Source organism: Typha angustifolia, chromosome 2, assembly GCF_048772165.1.
Source record: "Typha angustifolia cultivar Huaian chromosome 2, ASM4877216v1, whole genome shotgun sequence".
Lineage (NCBI taxonomy): Eukaryota > Viridiplantae > Streptophyta > Magnoliopsida > Poales > Typhaceae > Typha > Typha angustifolia.
Window position 1 is genome coordinate 9,367,669 of NC_133240.1, and position 15,337 is coordinate 9,383,005.

Consider the following 15,337-nt stretch of genomic DNA (forward strand, 5'->3'; position numbering starts at 1 on the left):
ACTTCTCATCACAAGATTGAGTCAAAGCTAATTCATGTGCTCCCTACTCAATTAGATCTGAATTAAGTAGCTTAACTAATCCCATAGGTGGGAAACAGAAAAAAGTCATCCCTGTCTCTATATCTTAATTTAGTGCCCCTCGCCCCCTCCTCCTATGAACTAAGTTATAATAAATAACTAATCTCAAGTCAAATGCAAGGCTTTGCCACCATCAAGGGGCTAAACTTATTTAGGGAGACCAAGTTTGGCTTTCCTTTTTACCCTTCTCAACAACATCATTACACCACGCATGGCTTTGTCTACCTCATAGACCCTACAAATGTTAAATGATCAATCTAAAAAGACTCTGATGTATACAGTCTTATCCTCATTATAAAAAAAAGACAACAGTATTAATCAAACTTAGTATCTAATTTGTGGGAGGTGAAAAAACTTTCAAAATTTCACTTGTAATTAGACAACTAATGTAAAGAGATGGGGGGGCTAAGAGGAGATTAGGTTTTGACCTCAGGCTTCCTAATGACAAAAAGTGAGGAATGTGCTCAATTATGGCTTATAATTAGTTCCATGGTGGTGTTTGGTCTCCATGTGAATGTGTGCTGGAGTAGAGACCACCAAGTGCACACCTTTAAAGGCCTCTTAGGAGGCTTTTTGTCCTTTCCATGTGCCCTCTTCTTTTATTCCTCACCTTCTCCACTCCTCTCTTGAATCCCTTTGTTATAGGTGGGCCATTTTAAGTTTGGAGCTACCCACAAGAACAGAGTAGAAGTAAAAGTCCCAATTCAAAAGCTTAAGTAGTGAAAATTCAGTAACATATGTAAAATGTGAGCTAATAAAGTTTGAATCTTAGCTTTGACATCATATTAAATAACCAGGTGAGCTAAAATCTTACGTACCGAAGAAATTAAACCCAAAGGACATCACATGATGACTTATGTAGGACTTTGGGTTTCATCTATCAATAACTGATGGACAAGATAAAAAAAAAAGGGGGGGGAGGGAGAAGAGGAGAGAAGATGGAAGGTTCCCTCTGATATGGAAAGAGACCTAGGAACTACCAAATGAATGGTGCCCTTATGGAAGGCCATGGTCCCATGTGAGGTGGGTCACAAGGGGGGGTTTTGCTAAGCTTATTCCTGGTGCTCTCTGATCTAAAAGGCCAACTTTATATATCTCCAAGTTGCACTAAAGTTGTGATGGATATACTTGACCAACCAAAATGGCCCTAATTCTATGATCAGATCTTCCTCTCTTGGCACAGACAGGCAAAGTCCAATGTGGGTGGCCTCTCTCAATGGCAATTGGGACCACTATGTGAAGCTCAAGTCTCAAACTCTGTTAGTCTAGGAATTTATTTCGGGTATCAACTTGTTCTTATTCTCATATATGAGATGAATGCCATTGGTGTCCAGTGGTGTCTGCTTATATTTGGTTTCAGAGTATGCCAAGAGGGGAGCATAATAGGTAAAAAGGAAAAAAAATTCGCTGGTATCCAATGATCAGTTTTGCAACATTATAGTATGTCAGGAAAAAGATGGGTCAAGGCCCAATAAGTTTTCGTTTATGGGCTATGAGGTCCAATTTTGTTTGATAGTCCCACATCGGGAAATCAGAAAGTATTCAAGCGTTAATAGACTTGGACCTCCGTAGAGAGTCGTCCCTTCGGGGACATCCGATAAAATTGGAACGATACAGAGAAGATTAGCATGGCCCCTGCGCAAGGATGACACGCACAAATCGAGAAATGGTCCAAATTTTTTTCCAATTCGCCGATTAGTTAATTAAATTAGGTTTTTTTTTTGTTCCTTTTCCTCTTCGTTTTGCTTCCTGTTCTTCGGTTAATTAGATTTTTGATCTTGGCTCTGCCTTATTTCTTATTTGGAGCTGCAGAGTTTGATTAAACCCTACAAATTACCCATCGAAGCTAATTATAGAGACCAAATGAAGATATTTTCTCTTAATATTTGCTCTTTCGTAGCTTGAGATACTTTCTCGCATGGTAGCTGTTTGTGGAAATGCCTCTGAGTGACCCTGTTTTATTACACGCTTTAAAAGGGAGGGGTAGTTAAAGTCTGAGTTTTTGGAAGACAGACAAATGCTGAATTCTCTTTTGTCTATATTCTTTGAGTAGGAGAAATGCAAGCTTTGCAGAAGGATGATTCATCTCCTAGTAATTTTTTTTTCTTTCGACTTGTTTTATAGCATTCTTTTTACCTCTGTACCCTCTCACTGTTATTAATTCGTGACCAATAACATTATCTTGAATGGTTATCTTTCTCTCTTCTAATCCTTTCTTATTCTTGGTGTATAGAAGAACCTCTTGAAACATCTTCTGACTTAAGATAATATGTCAAGATGTTTACTGTTTTCCTCTACTTCATGCACCCAAAAAAAGATCTCTTTATTTCAGTAACAATGAAAGCTTTTTCTATTTTAATTACAAGTCATGCTAGCCAACAAAGTTGTGACACTGTTTAGAGGAATTGAACAAATAATTCCTTGTTCTAAGCTATGGTACTCAACGAATTCCAGCTCTTTTTTCTTTACCTTCAATACCCACAAGTTCTTTTCCCTATCTTCAATAATTCTCAGGTTACTACTAGTTTTGAAGTTATCATGTATGATGGGCCAATTCCTTGGGCCTTTTATGTGGGCTACTCGTATAAGCCCATATTACATACTTCTCTAAAGTATGGCACTCTACATTAAATAATAAAAACCAAATAAAATTGATAATATTTAGTCCAACTTATTTTTCAATCTGATGCATTCATGCAAGTTAAAAGAACAAGGTTAAATGCACTATGTTCTTGAGCATAAAATTATTTTACCTCAGTATAATTTTTTTATACTATTTCACTCTCTGTATCTATAATTAAAGTGAATTTTGTTAAGAGTTGTCATCCTAATCAATAGTAAATTATCAAAATGTCCATATTACTCGTCTTTCCAATAATCATAAGTATAAAAAGTAAATTAGTCCAAATAATTATATAAGACATTAAAATGCATATGACCTAAGAAAAACGAGCTTAGTGGGCTTCTATTTGGGCCATCGAGGATGGCCCAATAAGGACGTATTCATGGGCTACAAGTGGAGCGCTTGAGTAAACATAGTCCCACATCGCAAGATGAGAAAAGTATTCGTGTAGTAATATACTTAGGTCGCCTGAAGACTATTGTCCCTTCGGGGACATCCGATAAAATTGGAACGATACAGAGAAGATTAGCATGGCCCCTGCGCAACGATGACACGCACAAATCGAGAAATGGTCCAAATTTTTTTTCAATTATCGGGGTTTCCCTCTACAATCTCTGTTTTCAGTTCTTCGATTATATTAAGGTTTTTTTTTTTTATAATCCAGCGTCTCAGTTCGTTTTGTTATTTGGAGCTACAAATTCTGATTAAACACTACAAATCATGCATTCAGTCTGGTTTATCGGAATCGGATGAAATTATATGCGGCGGTGCCAATCTAACCTTGAATTTGCTTGCAATAAAACCATGTAAGGTGCAGTTTTCTTGCTTAGATCTTTTCATGCGTATTAGATGTTTGAGGAAATGCCGCTAAGTGATGGGCCTATTTCTTATTATGCATTAAACGGGAGTAGCAGTTAAACATTGGAAGAGTTAAATGTTGAATCCACTTCGTTCATTTCATTTTCTTTGATTAGGAGAATGACAAGCTTTGCGAAAGAACACTTCATCTCCTAGAAATTCACAAATATTAATACTAATGTTTGTGGGATAATTGAAATCATGACCTCTGTCATAAATTAATAAGATTCAACCGTCGAGTTACTGTGGTAGTTTTATAGCATGAATTTGCCTACGTACTGTTACTATCTCATTGTTACTGATCTATGGACCAATAGCATTATTTTAAATTGTTATTTTCTCTTCCAAGATCCCTTTTAGAGTTTAGGGTTCGTGTGTAGTACCTCTTAAAATTAGCTCCTGAGTCAGATAAAATGTATGCTAGGATGTTACTTGTTTCTCTTTCCTTTATGCAACTCTTCTTTCTTTATTTCAGCAATAGTTCAGTATTTGAATGCTCTATCTCTGTAAATTTCTGATAGGATAATTTTGTTTGACATTAAAATACAGATGAGATTTGAAAGGGATGATTTTTTTATGGAGACAAACTAAAATCATTGTGCACACAGAAGCTCATCAAAGGAGTTGTTGCTTTTCTCATGTTTCCAATGAGTTCAATTTACAGTGAGCTTGCTGAACTCCAGAAATTGTCTTTTTCTTCAAGTCCCACATAATATAGGTATGCATGACTTTGTCTAAGTCTAATATTCGAGATATTGATATAAATCTTTCTATTATATAAATCATGATGCATGTAAAAGCGACAGATTTTAATATCATAAAAGACTTCCTTATTTATAAATTTGACTCTTTTGAATTATAAAGGACTTTAGTTGAGCTGTAATGCTCACAAAAGAAAGAACAACAAACTGAGGATGAGGCACAAAGTACTTCAATTTCCTAAGACAGTCCTTCCAGGAGTCCTAGTACTACACTGAAACTATAAAGTCCCTGCCAAACTTTGGCCAACTTTTTTACAGCGTGGTCACTAGTTAAATTTCTCTTAATCATTTAGATAGCATAGTCTCTTAATAAATGCAAACATTGCACTTAAGCCAATCACTAGAAAAGACATTTATGTATAAAAGAAGTGGTGCTTGCACCTGCCTCAGAGTCCTGTTGAGGAACAAGCAAGAGAGAGAAAACACCTAGGTTTAGTAGCTGGCAAAGCAGCAAGCTAATCACACTGCACAAAGTACTGTGTGAAGTCAATGGATTCTCCTATCTTAACATTGTTTTCTCAGCAACCAATCAAGTTCGAATCTCATGTCCTTTGTGCTTAGTTTTTTTTTTTCTATTTGGATATTCTGAATTATTTTCAGGGAGGATTCCCCTATCATTAACCTTATTAAAGGTTTATATCTATCTAATTTTCTTTTTCCCTAATGGGATTATTTCATATGGATCTGTAGTCATACAAGCTTCAACTATTACTCTGAAATCTTCTTCCTTGCTTAGGTAATTATTTGCTGTAATTACAGCGTACTGATGAAGCAAAGAAACTAATCTCTGTTTGAATCTCTTCCCTTGCATATTGTGCTTATGTTTATGTAAAAGATGAGTCTATTTATTTAAAGGACACCTTCTGCCGGCCTTGGTTTAAGTTGGAATTAATAAATCAAGCTTAAACTTACTGTTCGACACTTGCCTTTGGGTTACCTTGAAATTAGACCATGTCAAACTTTGAATTGCTTGTTTATAATTAATCTGAGCTCAATAATAATCTGCATATGAAATTTTGTTGCAGCCCGTACTTGACCAAATCCATGCAAATAAGTGAGAGTCAAACATGGTCTCTTTTAATAGTACTTTTGTAATATTCAAAAGTATATGCATTTATGCACTATAGGTAGATAGATAGATAGATAGATAGATAGATATACAAGTAGCAACTCATTAGAAACCAAAACTATCCTTCCTTTGTATACTCATTAGAAACCAAAACTATCCTTTGTATAGGGATTTGTTGTGCCTTGAGAACTGTGACTGACATCCCTCTTGTTTCTTATTAATGCACATACTTTGGGGATTATTGGTAGCTAACAGACTCGAACTGGAATATTCAAACAAACCCATTTGGTATCTCAGCTCAAAACTTAGTGCCAAATTATAGTATATATATATATATATATATATCACGACACGACACGTTTCCTGCGGTGAAGCTGACCCCCATCCACTCCATGTGAATATGAATGCATATATTTATATATATATATATATATGTATGAAGATATATGTATCCATGCAGCAATATCTAGAACAAACAAAATTCATTATAATTCCATTTGCACGAAAATTCAGAATGGTTTTTCGTTTTGCAGTATTTTCAATTTTTTTCCACTTTATTGAACTAATCAAATTTGATCATACATCTCAGCTGATTTTTTATTTACTATCTATGAATTTCGTAAATATTAACTAATCTCATTTAGCTACTTGGCACAGAATCTAGAAGTTCTCAAGCCCTCACTCTTACTATACAAAGGGAGTACTGCTCGTGGATCATGGACTTCTCATGACCAAAGATGGGCAAAAATTACTTACCATGATTCCTTATGTTATATATTATCGGTGTAATCAAGCGGCTAATTGGCTTGCGAATACTAATTAGATTATATGTAACAATTTTTTTGTTGAGCAATTATATTTCAATGCTTAACACATTTTAGATCTGAACGCTTCTTGTTGTATTTATATTAGACAAATTCATTAATCAAAGTTTGTATATGTTTTAGCCCATCATTTTAACCAGGAAAACATATATCTTTTTTTTTTCCTTGTAGAATATTTGTTATCGTTTAAAAGGATTATCTTTTACATAGTTTTTTGCGCTATAAATCAAGATACATATCATGACCCTTTGTGCATATCAGAGAGATCACTACTAGCAGTCTAGTACTGCTGCCTTTCTGACTTCTGAAAGCACAAAACACTTCAATAAGTTTGAATGCTAAGAAGAAAGGACTGTACCACAAACCAAACATATCATTTTACAAGGGAAAGGCACACAAGAAAAGGCAACACGCACACTCTCTCTTTTAGGCTTTTAGCCAATGTTGTCATAATATGGTCTTTTCAACAAACATTTAGACACACAAACACACACAGAACTGTCAGAAGTACAAGAACCTCCCTTGGCTCTTGAGGCATGCACTGCTTGGGCCATCAATGAGGAGTCCAACATTGCTATTTGAACCAACCATAGGCTTAGTCTCTAGCTCATAGTTGTAATTTTCAAACGAAATCTCTCCTCCTCCACCACCACCATCACCAAGTATTAGCTTCTGAGTATCTTCCATTCCTCCTCCAAATAGATAGCTCTCAAACCCTATTTGCTCACAAACATTGTTACACAGCTCATAGTCCATATCCCTCCCAAGATCAGATGAGCTGCAGCTTTGCTCACCCCCAAACGTGAGAATAGTACTAGTGCCACTTTGATCATCTTTTCCCTGGATTAAAGGCGTAGAAGAAAGAATGGAGGTGTTAGAATTCATAACATATGGTGGAATTAGGATTCCTTCAAGGCCTAGTGGCGATGAGAATGTAGCAGTAGTGGTCTGAAGAGGAGATGGGAAGAGCTGTGGCTTGATCTGCTGCTGCTGCTGCTGCTGCTGCTGAGATGGCTTTCTCTGGCTTTGGGGGAAGCCCATGAGCTTCTTCTTCAGCTTTGTGTTCCAGTAGTTCTTGATATCATTGTCAGTTCTCCCTGGAAGCTGTGATGCTATGATAGACCACCTGCACTAAATTCATACATATATAAGCACTAGAAAATTAATCTTCTGCTTCCATATAATGGGTGCATTAATTGGCATGTATATTGATATGCATGGACAAGACCAAATGAAGTAAGATGATCATCATCCCAGAAGGGAAATAAAGTGGCATATATAAATGTGTGTGTGTGTATAAAGTCACTCCACCTGCTTCCTATGCTAGAAAAGAGATTGAGGATGATCCTATCCTCGTCATCAGAGAAGTCGCCATGCTTTATGTTGGGCCTCAGATAGTTCAGCCATCTTAGCCTGCAACTCTTCCCACATCTCTTTAATCCTGTTAAGAAAAACACAATCCATTTATATATGTCTATCAATATTTATGTAACATACATAGAAACAAACCTCTCTCTCTCTCTCTCTCTCTCTCTCTCTCTCTCTCATGAAGAATCTCTTACCAGCTTTGTGAGGGAGGGCAATCCAATTGCTACCAGTGCCGTGCTTCTCTATGTAATCCTTGAGCTTTCTATCTTCCTCTGGAGACCAAGGTCCTTTTTTCACATTAGCCTTATCACAGCATGGAGCCCTCCCCATCTCTCTATCTCTCTCCCCTTCCTCCGGTCCTTTTGGCTTTTATTAGGCCCTTTGAAGGAGACACTAGCTCTTTGGATACAAGAAATGTAGCTAGAGATAGGAAGAAGAAGAAAAGGAAGAAGAAGAAGCTAGGAGGACAACTCATAGGTATATTTAAAAAGATAGGAAATTTTTAATGTTACACAGAGAGAGAGAGAGAGAGAGAGAGAGAGAGAGAGAGAGAGAGTATAGCTCGTCTGGTTTCAATCAGCTTTAGCCTCTCGGTTGGGCCACAGATCTCAGTCTTGGAGCTAACCTAGACTCTCTATATATCATGTGTAACTAAACAAATCCCTACACTCTTGGAGGCCCCGAGTACTTGTACCTCTCTACTCTGGCTATAGAATTAAAATAGTTAAAATGTGAGGCAACTAACAAAGTGAAAGGGATAGGATTCGTCTTTTAATTAGTGGAAACCTTCCCAGTTCCAAATCTCAGCATACAAATTTCTGTTAGGATCGATGTAACTTTCGTTACCGTAACCAAACGTTATGAAAACTAATTATAAAGATTAAATATAGGGCGTTTTCTCTATAGAAAAATAAAATAAAAAATGCAACATGAGCCCTAAGATAATATGATATATAAGTATCTTATAATTTGTTCATTTTCCTTGAAGACTCCTTGGACTCAATCATGCAAGAGTTGTATATAGAGAGACCAACTCATCCCCTAGGTGGCCCATTAGACTATAACTTAATCAGTAAGAAAATACTAGTCTTGGAGGTGAACATAAATCCAACAATGTATTAAAAGTCAAAGGTGTAATATATAATGGCATAGTTTGGAACCAATAAATCCCACTTGTACCTATTAAATACTTCTCTTACGTTGCTTATAACAAATAATACGTAGGCATAATAAGCTTCCATGTATCTCATAAGAATTCAATCATTGATATCCAAACCTTGAATCCATCAAGGAGAAGAAGACGGATTGTGACAACCTAACTACTAATTATATCCTACTCCCATGCAACTCAATTATACATGCAAAACCATCCATCCATCCATCCAAGCTGTATATATATAATTCCTTTTAATGCACATCACTTCAAATAATACATGCATGCACTCGATCGCCATGTGAATCCTAAGTCGGTTGTCATTTTAAATGGTAGCGAGAACTCTTATCATCATCACTAAGTCTGTTCTATGTGCAACTATTGTTTTTTAATTCTAAATTTTCTGTTAAAACTATCAGAAAATTAATCCTTTTGTCATCAATCTTTTATATATATATATATATATATAAGATTTGAAATGTTTAAGGTGATGTTTGTTTTAAGTTCAAGGCTACTCGATCCCCGAACTTGATTAGGAATTTCTAATCATGTTCAGTATTCAAACTCAATTATACACATACGTTTCTAGATCATAATTTTACCTCTGAGATAACTTACATATATATTTTATGAATTTAATAATAATATTTTATTGCATGACATATACTTAATTTTTCTAAAAGAACATAATTATTTTTCACATATTTATGACACACACATTACTAAGAAGGATTAAAACAAAATGTTGCAAAACAAAAAAAAGTATTTAAGTCTTTTTTTATTAATATTAAAAGTAATCGTCAGGCTGTTGCATTCACGTTAATAATAAGAACATAAAATATAAATTTTTCCTCAATATATAATAATAATATCATATGGAGATATTTATATATAAATATAATATTATAATAGCCTCCTGTTCATGTGTAGCTAGGAAGGCAGAGACTTAGTAATATATTCATATAGTGTTAGAAGATTCAAAGCGAGTACAAAATTTAACCATTACTTGTGGGTGATACAGACTGCATGAACCAGTAAAAGGCCATGACCATGCATCAAAAGATATACTAATTGGATGCATTTGTCAAGAGAAATATACATAAATAGAGATGGACATCTAAGATGAGTTGTGTTGATGGGACACTCATTTTTTTAAGCTCCCACCTGCTAGATTCTATATATCAACATAAATAAGGTGACCTAAGTATAGAACTCAACTATAATAAGCATCACATCCATCAAACGTCACGTAAATATATATCTTTTATAGGCTTATCTATAATATATCTAGTTTATATTAGGAATAAACACAGGCTACCTTTGTAATTAATATTGCTATGCTAGTGAAACCTAGCTTATATATATATAAACTAGGATAATTTTTCTTCAAGGAAAATGTGAAGGGTAAGTTTAAGGTTTTTTTTTCTAGGGCAGTAGGCAATCATCCCACTTTTTGCATCTTTGTCCTAATACTAATATTATATACTAACTCGGATAACTACCTTTTATTCTTTTAATTAACAAAGATAACCGTAGGTAAAATAGAGTCAAGATAACTCATCGTGGATAAGGTCGGATAACTCCTCTTATTTAGCTTATAGTTATGCCGAGTTTTTATGCAGTAAAGGACGGAGGACGGAGGTCTACCTGCTGGGGCCCGCAGCCAGTAAAAATGACGCCACGTCAGAGGTAACGTCAGTGTCAGCGAGATCCAAGGTTGGCGAAAAGAGAGATCTCATGCAATAAAGTAAAGAGGAAAAGGGAATGCGTATCACCGAAGGAAGGTGACGTCAGTACGTGCGTCCACCCGCCTCGGGATTCGGGGCGCTCCTGAGACCTTCGGAAACGGATGGCGTAAATTTTTCTTTTTTACACGTTAATTTTAGTCGTCTTGCCAAAATAAATAATTACCTCAATTAGTCCAAATAAAACTTTGTTAAAAAACACCCTATATTTTATCTTTATTATAGTTCAGTAAATATCTATCATTTGATAGTGTATTTTACTTAAAATATGACCATAATATCTTTTAAAATAAATGGAGAAATTGTATAAAGAGTTTGAACGATAAATATACGTACGCTACGGAAATAAAAACAACAAAAAAAATAATATTTTTAAAAAGTTAACCAAAGTAAAATAGAGACATCCGACCTGCCGGATTCGAACCAGCGACCTAAGGATTACTGAGCACACTACAGTCCTCCGCTCTACCAACTGAGCTAAGGTCGGTTTCGATAGATTCTCTGCATCTCTTTTAGTTGATCATAAAATGACATGAGTTGTAATTTAAATTCCCCTCCCCGTTCTGTCATAAGCCCATAATAATTAATCCCATCGGGAGATTTGTAAGCTGTGATCGTACTCTGAGCCTTAGCCCAAATTAATGGAATAGTAAAAGAATTACACCAAATCGAAGGGCTTCAGGCTCAGGTTCAATCCCACTCCTTTCACTAAGGAAATAAAAAATCATAGAAAAGTTTATATATATAATTGCCATTAATTTTATTTCATAATATCATAGTTTTTATTATATTTATTAAATATATAATATTCATATAATGTATTGGTTACTGTGCAAAATCTTTATATATATAAGCAAACTAGGCCCAATTCCCATCTCAAATTGGGCCTAAACTAGTGGGCTTGGGCTAAGTTTTTTTGGTGTTCGATGTCGTTCTACGGTTTGGGTTGGGTTTCCGAATCCCGAGGCAGATTTAAGATTTTTTTGCTTGGCCCAGTTAAGAAGTTGGATCGATTATAGCGTCGTCAGCGAAGCCCTTCTCCCTTTTACCGGTTCGGAAGCCAGGATTGCTGGAGTGCGGCGGAAACCCTCGACGTCGAATGGAGGACACGAGGTAGTACTGCACGATACTTCTGGAACTAGTCTTGGATTGTAAGATTTGGTTGAGATATGAGCGGTTCTGGAACTGGAATTTAGCGTTTAGGTTTTGTTTGTGCTGGTAATTTGCATAAATCGAGTTGTTGCTTAGAGTTTAATTAGCAGGAGTATGGATAGACTTCTTTTCTACTGTTTACTTGATCCATTTGTTCTACTTAGAATTGCTTTAGATGAATGGCGTGGTTATGTTGGTGAAGCATGGAGAGTGATTTCATGATAATATTATACATATTTTTAAATTTGTCTATTTGGTAATTTTTTTTTTCCAGATTGAATTCTCCTAGCACATCGGCTGTTACACTTGAACTTTTAGGGCACAAACTGCACATATCTCAGGTAAAAAATTTTAGCAAGCTTACCAGATTGAGCTGAACCATCTTAGCAATTCGTGCTAAAAGATCCAATATTTCAGTATATAGATAATCTTTTCTAGAGATTCTATCTTCTAATTAAAACTTTTCAATGCATTTGATCACCTTACCTTGCAATAATCTCCGGTGAAGTAATAGTTCTTATCACCCAAGTTAGTGTATCTAATATTCTTGTTGATGTATTTGATATTCTTTAGATATCTGTATTTGCAATCCTAGCACATATGGAGTAAATTTTTTATGCTGCAAATAGATGTTGTCTAGTTATACTAATCTATGTCGTAACGGCAGGATCCGAACTCTAAGCATCTTGGGACTACAGTTTGGGATGCATCGATGGTGTTTGTCAAATTTCTGGTAAAATGACTTGAAAGTTGTTGATTGTTCTTTTGATATAATTCAGAGTTACAAAAATATGATGGCAATTGTTGAAATGGAAAATCTAATTAGTTCAAGAAGAAGATGCAGTTCTCAGTGAGGGCAGGAAAACACAAAGGAAATTATATAGAAAGTGGAATACCTTTACATCTCCTTTGATCCAGCCCCTACACTAGCTACTAATACAGGGGATCATATTGGTGCAAGACTTTGTCCTTGGTCTTCTAATTCTTTCTTCAAGTGTGTTCAAATTTTAAACAACTGGTCCTACTTCAAGTATGTTTTGAAAATGTGGTTAGAGAGATCTTTGGGCAAAGGGTGATACAGATCTGACCTTCTCAAACTATAAGCACTAGTTTCCTGATTTATACATGACCATGCAGTATACTTTGTGCTAATTTGATTTGTCTGTGTTAATACAGGAAAAGAATTCCAGAAAAGGAAGGTTTTGCCCATCTAAATTGAAAGGAAAACGTGTGATAGAATTAGGAGCTGGTTGTGGTTTAGCTGGGCTAGGTGAGCCCTTTGTACCATATTTGATTTGCTAACCATTAGAAGAAATTGATGAATAGTGTCAACATTTCTATTTCAATTTTAGACAGTAATGTCTTGTTATCTATAGGAATGGCGCTGCTAGGATGTGAAGTAATCACAACAGACCAAGTTGAGGTTCTGCCATTGCTTATGAGAAATGTTGAGCGTAATACTTCCTGGATCCTGCAGGCAACTCCTGATTCAGGTTGTTTGTAAATCGTTTTCGATGGATTTATGTAAGATCAGTTATCTTTTCCTGATCTCTATGTTTTGATGTAACTTTCTTCAAATTTACATTGTTATATTCCCTGTCCTATCTAATATTTTTCATGCATTGCCTCCACTGCTCAACACATGCCTAGGAATTACCTTGAAATTAGACCATGTCCACTTTGGATTGCTTGTTTATAATTAAACTGAGCTCAATCATAATCATAGTACCTTGCTAAGACATCTTTTGAAGCAACTAAAAACAACGTTGATATGTATTGCTTTCTCTATCTTGGGTATTTATACTATTTGATTTACTATTGGGGAAAAAATAATATAATGATATTATGGGTTTACATTATTTTACTGTTGAATAAAAAGTAGGTCCTCTTCTACATGTTTGTAGCTTCCATTGGCTCAATTGAGGTTGCAGAGTTGGACTGGGGAAATCAGGAGCACATAAAAGCTGTTGGTCCTCCATTTGATTACATCATCGGAACTGACGTTGTAAGTCACTGGCAGTACATTTTAACTGTTGACTAACCAGGTTTCAAAGATTCTTGCCTAACCATCTACAACTTCAATATCTTGTGAGCATAGCAATTAGTTCCTCTATATATTTATTCTTTAGTATTTCAATCCCAGAGCTAGTCAGTGCTCTCCCTAAGTCAGAAAATTTCCTTTTGTGACTTTTAATTTCATGGTGATTATTCCATTCGTTGTCAAATTTACATTTTGCTTCCTATCAAGTTTAGAAGGTCATTCAATGTCCCTGGGTCAATTAAATTGAATCTTTCAAATTAGACTATAGTAGGAATGCCCATGTTGACTTGGAAAACTGGTTTGGTGCTGGCTGGTAGCAACTATCAATTGGTACACTATTGTCCGAGGACTATTATATGGTATGACAGACTATAGACTCCTTTTACGAATTTGATGTAGTCATAATTTGCTATCCAACAATCTTTTCACAATTGAGTTAGTAGACTTCCTGGTCTTCTCTGAAAAGCTTTGGTATAATACTCAAATCTTTTCCTATTTGTAACGCCTTAACCTTCTAGCTTGCAAACAGTGCATTGAAATTCAAGCTCTCAAGCATTCTAGTGATGCGTGGGGTTGGGAGCAACTTGCAGAAATCAAAACATTTGTCCTGCCATTTCTACATAACATAATCATTTCTCATTTGGAACCTATGTGAGACTTTCTTTTTATGTTGAAGGTTTATGCAGAGCATCTATTGGAGCCACTGATGCAGACAATTTTGGCATTATCAGGACCTAGAACGATGATATTGGTAATAGAGTACACATTTTATCAAGATTGGAATAGTTTTGATGATATTATAATTACTATTTCTACCTTAGTTAGGTTATGAGATCCGTTCCACCATAGTCCATGAACAAATGATTCAAATGTGGAAGAAAAATTTCATAGTGAAGAGCATTCCAAAATCAAAGGTACATCTCCAACTCAAATTACACTTATTTTAGCCTTTGCTTGAAAAGGTTTCTGAAAAATAAGACAATGTTGCTTCTGGTGAAGTAGTGTGCATCTGGTTTTGTTGTTAGTTCTTTGGTTTTATATACACCCTGCAGTTTTACCAGTTTAAAAAAAAACACATCTTTAATGACTTTAAAATTTTGACCTTTTGAAATCTTATGGGAGTTTTAAAAAAAAAAATCTTTTGCCTTTGTTTCTCATTATGTTGCAGATGGACAGTAAGTATCAACATCCCAGTATACAATTATTCATGATGGAGTCAAAAGTCCGATCAAAATGCAAAGATGATGCATGCACTGCAAGTGAGATATCAACTTCTGGTCATGGAAGTGATGAGGACGATGAGAGCTGCAAGGCAGTAGAAGGGGAGAACGCCGCAGCCAAGACAATATGTAATGGAAATCTTGTTGATTTAGAAAAAAAGGAGCTTGATGATTGGGAAATTAGAAGATGTGGAGCTATGGTTGCAAGGCTTCTACGTGACGTTAAGATAACATAAAATACATGGAAGTTGTTCATTGTGTCAATCCTGACTATCATAATGGAATGGATCCATGGAATGAATGAACTCTGATCTCACAGCCGCCGTTTCGGAACATTAGTAAAGTCGGCATAAAGTGCTCCTCTCTGCTTCTTTGATGCTATCTGAGAAGTTTGAATATACGATAATATTTGAGTATATGAATCTATGGTGATATACTGATATGG

At 35.5% G+C, this 15,337-nt stretch overlaps 2 protein-coding genes, 1 long non-coding RNA gene and 3 other non-coding genes across 9 annotated transcripts; 4 read left to right on the forward strand and 2 right to left on the reverse strand.

Annotated features, from left to right (window-relative positions):
- The first annotated feature begins 1,656 nt into the window (after positions 1 to 1,656).
- On the forward strand, positions 1,657 to 1,759 carry LOC140777736 (U6 spliceosomal RNA). Its single transcript, XR_012107076.1, has one exon. It is a non-coding gene; the product is annotated as a U6 spliceosomal RNA (small nuclear RNA).
- Positions 1,666 to 6,288, forward strand: LOC140775713 (uncharacterized). Of its 2 annotated transcripts, XR_012106792.1 has the most exons (4): positions 3,181 to 3,272; positions 3,366 to 3,507; positions 4,109 to 4,277; positions 6,047 to 6,288. It is a non-coding gene; the product is annotated as an uncharacterized lncRNA (long non-coding RNA). The 2 variants fall into 2 exon arrangements; XR_012106793.1 differs by lacking the exons at positions 3,181 to 3,272; positions 3,366 to 3,507 and adding an exon at positions 1,666 to 1,747.
- On the forward strand, positions 3,182 to 3,284 carry LOC140777741 (U6 spliceosomal RNA). The gene has a single exon (XR_012107077.1). It is a non-coding gene; the product is annotated as a U6 spliceosomal RNA (small nuclear RNA).
- A 362-nt stretch (positions 6,289 to 6,650) lies between the features above and the next one.
- Positions 6,651 to 8,077, reverse strand: LOC140775311 (transcription repressor MYB4-like). Its single transcript, XM_073118534.1, has 3 exons — positions 7,776 to 8,077; positions 7,525 to 7,654; positions 6,651 to 7,339 (listed from the first exon to the last, which is right to left on the reverse strand). Exons 1-3 carry the CDS (start codon positions 7,909 to 7,911, stop codon positions 6,715 to 6,717), a joined length of 891 nt encoding a protein of 296 aa, XP_072974635.1. The 5' UTR covers positions 7,912 to 8,077; the 3' UTR covers positions 6,651 to 6,714.
- Positions 8,078 to 10,882: 2,805 nt separating this feature from the next.
- On the reverse strand, positions 10,883 to 10,966 carry TRNAY-GUA (transfer RNA tyrosine (anticodon GUA)). Its single transcript is given in 2 exon segments — positions 10,883 to 10,918; positions 10,930 to 10,966. It is a non-coding gene; the product is annotated as a tRNA-Tyr (tRNA).
- A 533-nt stretch (positions 10,967 to 11,499) lies between these two features.
- LOC140775632 (uncharacterized) lies at positions 11,500 to 15,334 on the forward strand. 3 transcript variants are annotated; one of them, XR_012106791.1, is made up of 9 exons: positions 11,500 to 11,592; positions 11,906 to 11,972; positions 12,299 to 12,364; positions 12,808 to 12,901; positions 13,008 to 13,124; positions 13,536 to 13,636; positions 14,349 to 14,423; positions 14,498 to 14,586; positions 14,841 to 14,980. XR_012106791.1 is itself a non-coding variant. In XM_073119016.1 (9 exons), exons 1-9 carry the CDS (start codon positions 11,579 to 11,581, stop codon positions 15,126 to 15,128), a joined length of 915 nt encoding a protein of 304 aa, XP_072975117.1. In that variant the 5' UTR covers positions 11,500 to 11,578; the 3' UTR covers positions 15,129 to 15,334. The 3 variants fall into 3 exon arrangements, 2 of the variants coding, with proteins under 2 accessions (XP_072975117.1, XP_072975124.1); XM_073119016.1 differs by having other exon boundaries at positions 14,494 to 14,586; positions 14,841 to 15,334; XM_073119023.1 differs by lacking the exon at positions 11,906 to 11,972 and having other exon boundaries at positions 11,514 to 11,592; positions 14,494 to 14,586; positions 14,841 to 15,334.
- Positions 15,335 to 15,337: the final 3 nt, after the last annotated feature.